This window comes from Heterocephalus glaber, unplaced genomic scaffold (genome assembly GCF_053883595.1).
Source record: "Heterocephalus glaber isolate CG9 unplaced genomic scaffold, H.glaber_assembly_v1.0 deba00000281, whole genome shotgun sequence".
NCBI classification, from domain to species: domain Eukaryota; kingdom Metazoa; phylum Chordata; class Mammalia; order Rodentia; family Bathyergidae; genus Heterocephalus; species Heterocephalus glaber.
Genome location: NW_028258139.1, coordinates 24,492,307 through 24,504,615, shown reverse-complemented (window position 1 = coordinate 24,504,615; position 12,309 = coordinate 24,492,307). Strand labels below are relative to the sequence as shown.

Here is a 12,309-nt window from a genome sequence, read left to right as displayed (position 1 = left end):
GGTGAATGGTATGTGATACTGGGTGAGTGCATTGGACTTTTGTCCTCTATATGGATCATCTCTGGGCTGCTTCCTGCTCATTTCTACTATGAACTCTCACGTAGATGTGTGCTAGAGTTGCTAGAGTTGATTCCATAATTTGTGGGGCCAAGTGCAAAACACAAATACAGGAGGCTTCTTCAAAAATATTAAGACTAGCAACAGAGCATTAAACCGAGCACAAGTCCCCTCTGAGTGTAAATGAGGATCAAACTGATCACTAGTTAGCTCAGAAAAAACTCTCCCATGTTGCACAGCCTCTAGATTCTGCCAGCACAATTTTTCTTTGGTTCCCTCCAAATGCTTTCTCATGTAGATTTTTTCTTGACTTTATCATTTCAATTCATTCTCATGTGTTTTTCTGTTTTTTTTTTTTCATTCTCACATGTAAGAGCCTCATCTGGTAGCATGTTTTATGTCTGAAGTGTGTTCAATACCTAACACTATTGGTTCAGTCTTGCAAAGGTGGCCGATTTGCAGCTTGGAGGCCTCTGAGATGCCCCATACTCATGCTGTTTGGTCTCCAGGTACTAGAAAGGAGAATGAGCAGAGTCAGGAAAGCAGGCATCTGGATATGTGTGCACGGGAGATGGGATGGGGTGGAGGATAACTGGATATGGAAATAAAAGACAGAGACTGTACTTCTTGCTTTTGTAAGCATTGCTCTGTGATAATAAGTGAAGGGTAGATCATGTTGAATTAAAATAAATTTCTGAGATGTTTTGCTAGAGGCAGAGCATTAATACTATCATTTCCACTTCCAAACTCCTGATGAATACTGGAGAGAGCTCTCCCAGCACTGTGAGGTACAGTGTGGGTAGTCATTGCTAGAACCAGATAGGCTGACACCCTTGGTAAACATACTGTGTTGCGTTCCTAAATTAACAATGTGGCCACTGGTGAATAAACCTAGAGCCAAAACTTGATTCTAGGTTGTCTAACCTCTGCTATAATCATGAGTGGATTCCGATATTTTGCCTGTATTTCATGAAGCCAACAAGGAATAGGGGATGCAGAAATAGTGTCTTCTGATAATCAGTGAAGATTTCAGGTAATAAAGGGTATGAATGGATAAAGTATTAAAAACATTCTGGAATAAGCTAGAAAGCTTGGCTAAATGGAATTGCACTAAATGTGAAGTGTGATACTTGCGTCCAAAAGCAAATTGTGTTTATGGGATGGGGAGAACATGGTTTAATGATAATAGTGACAAAAAGTAGAGGCTTGAGATGGAAGTTGACCTACTGTGAATCACTAATGTTGTGTGATTCCAAATAACAAACACTCCTCTCAGGCACTCATTTATTCACTATTTCATTCTACAAGTATTTAATTTTACATCTACTGATAGATACTCTTAAGTGCTAAAACCATGAACATGAGTAGTAATCCTTGTCCTTAAAAGCTCCTGCTCTAATGGAAAAGAAAGACCTGAAAACTAATGACTGCAGCATAGAGAGGTAAGTGCAATGATAAAAAATTATTCACATGGATTAGAAAATAAGGAATGACTCCAGAGGGTATCACAAGGAGGCGGTACTTGAGTTGAGTCTTGAGAATGATAGGTTGGGACTTGGGAGATGGAGACTGGGGAGCATCCATGCAGAAGCCCGTTTGGGAAGCAGCATGTGGTTTCCCATGGGTGGAGTACTGGCTACAAATAGTGACCTGTGGAATAGTAGGGGATAAGACTGAAGAAGTTACTGTGATCCACATGAAAGAGAGTTTGGAAATCCACAGTAAACCCAATTTTTAGCTCTTAGAAGTAACAGGAAGTAAGAGAAGTAGACAGTAACCCTGAAGGGCTTTGAGAAGAAATATGAGCTGACCAGATGGTTTTGAGATGGGTGAATTGAGAGCAGATGCTGGCAGGTCAGGGAAGAGACAGCAGTGCTGAGGGAGAATGAAGAACTTCATAGAACAGCAGAATTTGTGATTTGGAGACAAAAAATGTTAGCATAAATCAAGTGCTTATCATAGGCCAGAGCCTGTGCTCAGTTTCTTTTGCTACATTGGATCTTTTAAAAGATTTTCTTAGAGTATAGAAACTATTATTATTCTCACTTCACGATGAGAAAAATAGAGCTCAGGGAAGTTAATTATTTTTACACAATTTGACCGAGGTCACACTTCTTGTTGATGGGAGAGCTGAGATTTGATTCCAAGTGGTTTAACTCCTAAACTTGCATTATGATATACTGCTTCCCTTCAGGGATTCATCTCTAGTGATCTACAAGACGTCAGGGAAGGGCTGTCTCTCTTGACTGTGGCTTAACATTATCTACTGAGACAGATGCTGTTGTTTGATGAGCAGGCTGGAGGACACTAGTCTCGTGCACCGTAATGGAGAAGGAATCAGATTGCCCTGTCCAAGATTCTTGGTGATTTCCATCTTTTATAATTTATCTGCTTCTTCTAGATACCACAAACCCGGTAACAACCAGTAGAAATGGTCCTGAACTAGCAGGAGGTCCTGAAGCATGGATTGAAGCCCATCAGCACGAGCAACCTGTGACAGCTGGCTACACTGTGACACTGATCTGTTGCCTTACAATGCAGCTGAGATGGAAGGCTGACTCTGTTCTTTGACTTTCTAGTAATTTAATTTGTTTGACAGCAGAGAGTGAGACAATACAGCACTAGCCACTGATTAACTTTGATCATTAGCAGCAGTGAGCTTGGGATTGTTTTTATTTTCACAACGCTTAACCATTTATCTACAAACTTCTCCTGAATTCCTTGAAACCAAATTTGGAACTAAACTTCTCTCCTAAGGAAGAGGAAATAATAAGAATAAACATATATTTAGTACCCACTATGTGCCACACATACCAGCGCCTCACAGCAGCTCTGGAATATCGTTATGTATTGAAGTGTATCCCCCACAAATTCATATGTTGAAGTTCTAGCACTCAATATAACTATATGTACAGGTAGGGTCCAAAAGGAGATACTTAAGGTTAAAAAATTCATAAAAATAGGAACTCTAATCTAGTAGTGTTAGTGCCTTACACAAAGCCGAAGAGGCATCAGGGCTCTCTCTCTCTCTCTCTCTCTCTCTCTCTCTCTCTCTCTCTTTGTGTCTCTATCCCCCTCCCTTTCATTTAGGACCCAGCAATAAGGTGGCTGGGTGCAAGTCAGAGAGAGATCCCTCACGAGTAATTCTGTGAGCTGGAATGTGCACTGGGAATTACTCAGCATCCAGGACTGTGAGAAATAAATTTCTGTTGTTTAAATCACTCAATCTGGTTTGGGGTATTTTGCTATGACAGCCCACCTGACTAATGCAGAGTATGCATTATACATCCCACTTCATCTGTGAGTGAATTAATGTGCAGAGATGGAAAGTGACTTTCTAATGCAACAGAGTCTGGATGTGAAGCAAAGTCCGTGGCTTATTCTATTAATTCTGTGTCTCCCTTCAAAGCAATAAAGTTTAGATGATTTTCTCTTTATCACAAGGGTGACTTATTTTATTCATATATCTATTTTCCTTCTTTCTGCATGGTTATGGGACATCTGTTGCTACCAACAATTTTACCTAATTTGGAACTCTTGACTTTCTTTGAACCCTGGCAATATGGTGGGAAGTTCATTAGCATGATTTAAACAGATGCATGAAGTATATATAAGGGTGGATTCTGGAACCAGAAAGACCCACATTTAAATCCAGGTATGTTATTTACTGGCCACATGCACTTGAGTAATTGCTGACCTCTCTTAACTATGTTCTTCAGAATGTTACTGTGAGGACCAAATGGGCAAAACATAAAATACGTGATACACATGTATAACAGATACATGTAGTATATAGAGATGATGAAAAACTATTGTCAGTAATGCTACAAAGAACATCAGAAACCAACCTAAGTGTCCATCAAAAGATGAATGGATAAAAAATGCGGTACATACACCCAATGGAATACTATTAAGGCTTAGAAAAGGAGGAAAACCTCCCATTTCCTATAACATACAGGTAGATGGATTGGAGCACAGTTTGTTAAATGAAAAAAGCTAGGCACAGAAAGTCAAGTATTTTCTTTAGTTATAGAGTCTAAAAATGTTCAAGTTATAGAAGCAGAGAGTAGAGTGTTAGTTAAGAGAATTGGGAGGGAGGTGTTGGTCAAAGGATACAGAATTTCTGTTAGGCAAGAGAAATATGTTCAGGAGATCTTATTTTACAGCATGGTGACTATAGTTAACAAAAAAGCACTGTATATTTGAAAATTGCTGAGATGAGGCAGAAGGATCACCATGAGTTGGAGGCCAGCAAGGATTACATAGCAAGCTCAAGGCCAGACTGAACTACACAGTGAGACCCTGTCTCAGAAAAAACAAACAAAACAGTTGCTGAGAGTAAATTTTAAATGCTATCTCCATAGAAAATTAAGTTTGCCAGGCAATACATGTGTTAATTTGCTTGATTAAGACATTTCACATTATATTTTTAAAATTATGTACACCATAGATACACAGAATTTTTGTCAACTAAAAACAAAAATAACTCTTCTAAATTTGTTAAGAAAAATATGAACAACTGACAAGAAATCGGGCAAAAGATATGACCTAGCAATTCATGTAAAAAAAAAACCCCAAAAGGCCTATAAATATACAAAAAATGCACAAACTTAACTCATCATTGGGAAATATAAATGAAAACAGTGAGATAAGATGTATTCTCATAAATTCAGCAAGACTTAGAAGCTATAATAATGGTGTGGGCCAGCATGAGGAGAAACAAGACCACTCTGAGTAAAAGGAAAATTGTTTCAGACGTGTTGGAGAGCAATTTGGCAATATGATATTTTTAAAGTGGCAAATGCAGGTACTCTCCAATCCAGACAGTGTAGTCTTATATAAAGCCCCAGGAGATATGTTCAGTGATGGTTACCGAAGCAATTTTTATGACAAGGAAAAGTAGCAACAGCATATATGTCCATTAATAAGTCAAAGGATAAAATATATTTTGGTATGTTCTTATGATATGTATAGAGCACAGCTAAAAGGAATGAGATCTGTAGATACCAACCTAGATGGATCTAAAAAAAATGATATCATATGACAAATATAAAATTATATAAGTAACTTATAGACATAGCAAAAATGCATACTAAAAGTTATGGATGGAAAGGATATATACATATACATATATATATATATATATATTTTTTTTTTTTTTGGTACCGGGGATTGAACTCGGGTCCTTGTGCTTGTGAAGCAGGTGGCAAAAAGATATATATTAAGTGTATTAGGAGTTAGCTTTTGAGAAAAGAGAGGAGATTAACACTAGGGAAGAGAAATTTCAACAATTCTGAAATACTTTATTCTTTTACAAATGGAGAAGACTCCATTTGGATTCTGTTGGTCGCTTATTCTGTGACGCTTCCTCACTCATTCTGGTCTCAGCTAGACCTGTGTGCTTCTATACCCTAGTTCAATCAGCCCAGCATGCAGTATCCGGCTCCCCTACTACAGCACTTCCTGTGTGAGGTACGGTTTCCAGTAGTGATAGAATAGGCCAAATAATGTCATCAGAAGTGTGTCCAGAGACTGCGCTGTGACCAATGAGAAAAGAGAGGGAAGGAGCCAGACCACACCTTCCTCTGCCTTCCCCTGTTCAGAGACACTTCCCCCTGCATCACAGCCCCTCCAAGAGTCATGGCAGCTGTCTGAGTGCGTGGGTCTTCCAAGGCACCAGCGGAATCTCTTCACAGTTTAGGCTGCATGCATAACTTGACAGAGCTTACATTTTCCTTTCACCTTCTTCTTCCTCACTTCTTCCTCTCACTTTTTCTGCCCTGGGTTTGCATTAGTATGTACTAAGCCTTGCCTCAGATTCATTTCTCCAAGGCATCTAGGCTAAGCATTGCTTTTTGTACTTGTCTTTATTTTAGAACACAATGCAAGGAGCACATGTGCTCAGTCCATAATGTCTGCTATTTCTATAGCCAAATTTAAAATTAGACCCTGCAAGTCTTAGAGCTGATAAGGAAGAAATCATAAATTTGTAGGTTTGGAGGTGATCTGATCTACTATTTAGATGCCATTTAGTCTAAATTTTAAATAATTAATTAATCTATAATTCATCTAAATCAGTAGTCCTCAATTTTTTTGGCACCTGGGCCTTGTTATGGAAGACAATTTTTCCATGGTGGGAGAGAGGGTTGGTTTGGGGATTAGAGTCTCATAAGCAGCATGCAATCTAGATCTGTCCCATGTGAAGTTCACAGTAGGGTTTGTGCTCCTATGAGAATCTAATGCTGCTGCTACTCTGGCAGGAGGCTGGAGCTCAGGTGGTAACACCAGTGATGGGGAGTGGCTGTGAATACAGATAAAGCTTTTGCTACTGGCCGGCTGCTCACCTCCTGCTGTTCAACCCCCCCTCCTAATAGAACATGGGCTGATTCTGGTCTGTGGCTCAGGTGTTGGGCAACTCTGATCTAAATGGTACAACTGAAAAGCAGGGATTTTGCCTAGACTTAGAATCTAGAAATGCCTGAGTTGAGGTATAAGTCAATATCAGAGCAATCCCCAAGTTTCAGTTATCCCACCTCAACCTCTTCCCCAGTGATTCCACTTCCCACTGAAAGGCGGACACTTTTTGGGCACACGGTGGTGGGCACTTACTCGCCACTGTGGTTCAGGTCATCATAACGCAGAAAGAGACCTGCGTAGATGGTCTCGGTCAGCAGAGCATAGATGGCAATCATAATCAGAAGCACAGCCAGCTTCAGAACGGAGTTCAGCCGGAGGAAAACTGCACAGGTCACCATGGCCAGCACCCCCGTGAAGATGAAGTACTGCAAACAGAAAATGGGACTGGTCAGGTTCCTCAGGGAAGTCAGAGGCCCCTCTCCTAGTCAGGGCTGCCCACAGGTCTCCTCACACAGGCATTTGCTGAGCATTTCCACTCAGAGGTCTCAGGGCCTCCTGAATTCAGTGGGTCCCAAACTGCACCTTTTATTTTCCTACCCCTAAACCTATGCTATTTTTGTGATTGGCACCATCAATCACATTATCCCACAAACTAGAAAATTCATTTTTGTTTTCTCCTGCTTCCCTACACTCCACAGCCAGGCCACACTGTCTGAGGGTTGCACTTCTCTAATAGACCAGTGTGTGGCCTCCATTCAGCTTTCTCCTCTTCCCTGTTTGTTTCATCCCTCAGGGACAGCTTTGGGACAGTTTTCTGTTAACTCTGCCTGCTCAGAGGGCCCAGCCCCTAGCCAACACACACGGTTATTTTCTACCTTGTATTTCTAAAACAAGATATAGTTACATCACTTCTTGACTTGAAGTCCTTTCATTGCTCTCCACTCTGTCAAACTGTCCTTCTTTATGAAGATATATCAGGTTTCTGTTCACTCTTAGGCCTTTCTCTCTTGCCTTAGGACCCTGTTGCTCAACTGTCATCCATGTGACTAAGCCTTACTTCTCTGACAAATGTCATCTCAGGTGTCCTTTGCTCTGGGAAGCCATCTTGGATATCTCCAGGTACTTTTGAATCCTACCCAGCTCCTCCAGCTTGTACTGCAGAGAGCAGCATGACATCTATAACCTGATAACCAGAGTAAGGTTCAAATTGCAAATGTCAGCTCCCTGAAGACCTGGAACGCTGGAGGGGTCTCCCAGTGTAAGTCTCCCCACTCAGATTCCAGCTTTCAGTGGAAATCCCCTCAGCCCATCCCCCTTACAAGATCATTCCAAACTAACATCCTGGAGGATGGGTTCAGCTTGTGGTTATCTAACTGGAAGGAAGTGAACAGAACTCACATTATTAAAGGCTGTTTTGTGGAAATACTTTAATCTCAATGCCCGTATATACCTTTCTTCTTATAGGATTCAAAATAATTGTTCAAGATCGGAAGCATAATCCCCTTTTTATGGGTTGAGAAATTGAGGCTCATGGAACTTAAACAAATTGTTCAAGATCTCAAAGTTAGAAAGTAACATCTAGGTGACCTGGATGCAATCAGTTTGTATAAATGTGACTCTAATGGGATTATTGGGCTTGATAATTTCTAAAACCCTTATAGTCCAGGCTGTTTGCGACAGCTGGTTGCCTTCTCTCTTCTATTACATGGAGAGGTGATTTTTGTACAAATAGGAGTGATGGGTAAGAATTTCTAAAAATTTCTGAGCAAATCATCCCTGAAGACATGTTTCTAACTTCTTAAACCATACTGACTCTTTCATGATACTTTGCAACAAATATTGATATAAGCAAACATGGATAGTGCCCTGATTTCCAGCTGAGGACAAAGACCCTGATGCTGGGTAGTGCACAGGTAGTCTCAGAAATGAATGAGGCACTGTCCCTGTCTTTCAGGAGTCTTGTGTCTGGTGCATCCTTTAATTTTCTCTTCCTTTCCTAATAAATTCAATTACATTCTTGTGCAAGTGGGATGATAAGCCTTCTTTGGCTGTCCCTTAAGAGCTTCCCTTGGGCAAGATTTTTAAGTAACTCATCTTGATGCCTTTGTGCAGGAAGCTGTATGTGATGTGACTAGGCAATAAGAAGTTCATTCTTCAGAGTTTATTTTCTTCATCCAGAGAAACTTCTAAGACCCTACATTTAAATAAAGTCTAAAGGAAAATGGAGTGGATCTGAGAGTTCCTGGTTCATTGCTACCTGCATTACAATAAAGAGCTGTGCATGGTTTTGTTGATTCAAATTAATCCTGCATCAGATCACATATCATGGAAATAATTGTGCTCTTGCAACAAAACATTATGGGGCACAAGCATTGAATTGAAAAAATGTAGTAAGTCTTTATTGAGTGCCTATTACAATCAAGCCATGGGAAAGATCCTTGAAATTCCAAGGAGAATAAGAGACAGCTCAAGACTAAAGGACTAAAGGAAATCATGATGAAACAAGTGAAGCAGACATGAACATATCAATGGTAGTACATGGTGAGAGTGCTTTCCCAGCATGAGGACCAGACCCAGTGTGAATACAGAGGCAGGAACAAGCACAGTCTCAGGGCAGAGGCATGTCTGGAGTAGGTGGCAAAGGAGAGGTGCTTTTGCACCGGACCTTGAAGGATGGAGAGGGCTTCATGTGACAGAAAATGTGAAGCCAGAACAGCACAAATGCAAAGAGAGGAGGAGCAAGGTGTCAGGAGAATTAATTTTTCAGGTTATCTTAGAGAATCACGCAGCTGATTATAAGGGGAGCTAGTAACACAGGCAGGCAGAGAAGTAGCAAAAGTGTTGTCTTCCTCAGTTTTTTAACCAAGCTTTTTGAGGGTACAATAGGCAAAGAGAAGCATGTGTTTACAGAATGAAATGATAGCTCTTTCTCTTTTCGTTGCCTCTATCGATTGTGTTAGTGTGTCCTTGCCATCTCTGCCTACCATCCTCCATTCCATTGAAAGGAGTCTCCTCACCATGGCTGAGCTAATCCTTCACTTTAAAATGGAACTTTACAGAGCTGCCCACGTAGTATCAGGACAACAAGGCCCAGGACAGCATCAGGAGCATCTCCTCTGTCCCTTGTACACCTTGAATGGACAGTGGGGTGGGGTGAGGAAATGGGAGGAAGACAGGAAGCAATCAGTGTGTAATGGCTTTGTGAAAGCTTTGTGAAAACCTGTGTTTTTTACTGGTCTGGACCCATCAATTGTATGTTTCCTATAACTTGGGAAGATACTGTGCCCAATGATTTGTAAGTTTCTGTTCTTTTATGTTACCTCAGGAGATGGATGGATGGATTGGAGCTACACTGTAAGAGGGACCACCCAAGCAGAATATAAAAATATAAAGGCAGAAAGTGCAAGGACAAAACATAGGAGCTACTATGTGTAAGGAGCGGTAGAAAAAGAGAAATAGGAATATTAATTAGTATTTGTTGGTGATATGAGGAGGAGAATTAGAGGGCAGTAGTGAAAAAACATATATCCCAAAGAATAAAAAGTTCTGTGTACAGGGGTTTCATGAGAGCATTGAAGAGGCAATATAGAAAGTGTTTTTGAAATAAACTGGAAAGCAGGATACAGGGTGCATACATGATATAATTAAAATACAAAATATATGCACAGATACAGCATGGCTGTAAGTTATTTTCTTTTGTAATGTTCTTTCATCTTATTTTAACATGGAATTTCAACTGAGGAAGTTGTTTAGTGCCCTGTTTTGTACTGAGTCCTGGTATGCCTGAGGACTCTGCATCTCATGTAGCAGTGATGGTGAACCTTTTAGAGCTTTCAATGATAGCAATCAGCCCACTGTGGCACACATGCCTTAGGTTCGCCACTACTGCTATACAGTAATGAGGTTCCTTGCTTCTTCCTACATCGTTTAATGATAAAATGTAATAATACCAAGAATTGTGTGAGAAACTTGAGGTACTTAATCTTTGGTAAAGGAAACAATTTGTGCATTACCTCTGCATTGAGAAAGGGAAGAAGGAACTCAAAAATAACACATCCTTTAGAGCATTAAAAAAAAAATTGTATGCTGCAATGAGCTTTGCACTTTGGTACCCAAACTAGGGAAAAGAGAAAAAGACATTCCTGCAGCTATGAAGAGCTGCAAATGGACAATGGATAAACGCTAAAGATGCGGTGTGAGACAGACCAGGCTCTATGTTAGATGAACTCTATGTAAGATGAGTGCATGACCAAATTGGGGTGATAGCTGTGAATCAGGGTAAGGAGATGGAGTGTAGATGTATTAGTTACAACCAAACATTTATTGGGTACATACTCTGTGCAAAGTACTCTCTGAATGACCTTATGTACTTCATCTTACTTAATTCTTCAAATGTCCCAGGGTTAGATTCTAAGCACACACAGCACTTTTCTGCTTCTGAATACTCAAGGCTTTCTACTCTCAGGTGATAGACTAGTTTGGGAAATCATAAATACAGCAATTTTTCTAAGTCTGAAAAAATCAGAATCCCATGACAAGACAAGGTGTTAAGGGGAGTAATATCTGATGTTTTTAATCTCCTGGAAATCTGTTTGCATCTGTTTTATGGATTCCATTTCTTTCCTATGCTGGGATTCCATCATGTTCCTCAGCTCCACTATTTTTTTTTTTAATCTGCGACTTATCTACAGTTATTAATTAGTCTTTCACTATGGTCACTATCCCTGTTGTTATCTAAGAAATTATTTCTGATTTCATTTCTTTTCACTTCCTCTTTCACTGCCAGTTCAGGGTGTCCAGGTGGTTGAGTTCTGGATTGTTCCATCTCACCCCTGGATTTCCCTTTGGTGATCTAGAAGTCTGGGTTTGCATCTTGTTTAGGTGTCTTCTCATTTCTATTTTTTGTTATTATTGAAGTTTTTAATTTAACTTGCTGCTTGTAAACTGCTTATTGCAAGTGTCTTTATTGCTAGCATCTAAAGCCCTTAGGGAAATATCTGATTTTTAAAAACATAAAACAAGTACTTTATACACTAAACCATCCATTTGTTCATCCACAATTGTTAACTGAGGATCTATTATGCACCAGAATACTGTGTCAGGCTGAGGGGCACCATACTGATGCTAGGACATTGTCATACCAAGACATAAATTACCTTGGCAACATGTGCATGGTTTCTTAGATGAGAAGAGAAGAAGAATTTTATGCAATGATAACTGAAAAGGAATCAAGCATCTACCCACTGAAGCTACATATACAGACTGGACTCTGTGCCCATTTGGTTGCTGCAAAAACTCCAGGGCATTAAAAACTCACATGACAGGAAGGAAAGAACTAAAGCAGAACATTTTTAAAATTCAGTGTAGCCCAAAGTAATAATCCAAACTTGTCAATCAACTCACACACCACCCTGATCACAGCTGTGGATACGAGCAGCACAGTGGGATGTATGCAGGTGGAAGACAGGGCTGTTCTGCCTATCCCTGGGCTCTGCCTGAGGTCCTGACAGTTCAGGGAATGAGGTCATCACCCTGGGGGTCACCATGGGTCGGAGTGGGGAGGACTGGTCTGGCTCTCAAGGCTGTTCCTTGGACTGGGTTAGGAAGGGAAAAGAGCTTTTGTGTATGGTTGGTGCTCTGATATAATCTTAATATCTCTCGGTTTATTCTAAATTCTAGTTTCCATGGTTTTCTTTTTAAAGCCTGCTGTGCTTCTTATCTTTTTTAGTATATAACATTTTTCTCTGCTCAGCCTACTTTTAATATTTTTGTTTTTATTATTTGAACAATTTAATTATGGTGTGAGTGTGTAGTATTTACTGTGCTGGGAATTTACTGAAGTTTCTGAACATGTGGGCTTATAGTTTTCATCAAAGTTGGAAAAACTTGGGCATT

At 40.1% G+C, this 12,309-nt stretch overlaps 1 protein-coding gene across 3 annotated transcripts in view; it reads right to left on the bottom strand.

Moving 5' to 3' along the window:
- Adcy8 (adenylate cyclase 8) overlaps window positions 1-12,309 on the bottom strand; it is a 242,596-nt gene that overhangs the window by 43,999 nt on the left and 186,288 nt on the right. For all 3 annotated transcript variants that reach the window (XM_087187765.1, XM_004837939.3, XM_013069604.3), the window contains one exon: window positions 6,667-6,839. In XM_087187765.1, the coding sequence (XP_087043891.1) occupies window positions 6,667-6,839 (173 nt within the window). The remainder of the gene's footprint in view (window positions 1-6,666; window positions 6,840-12,309) is intronic.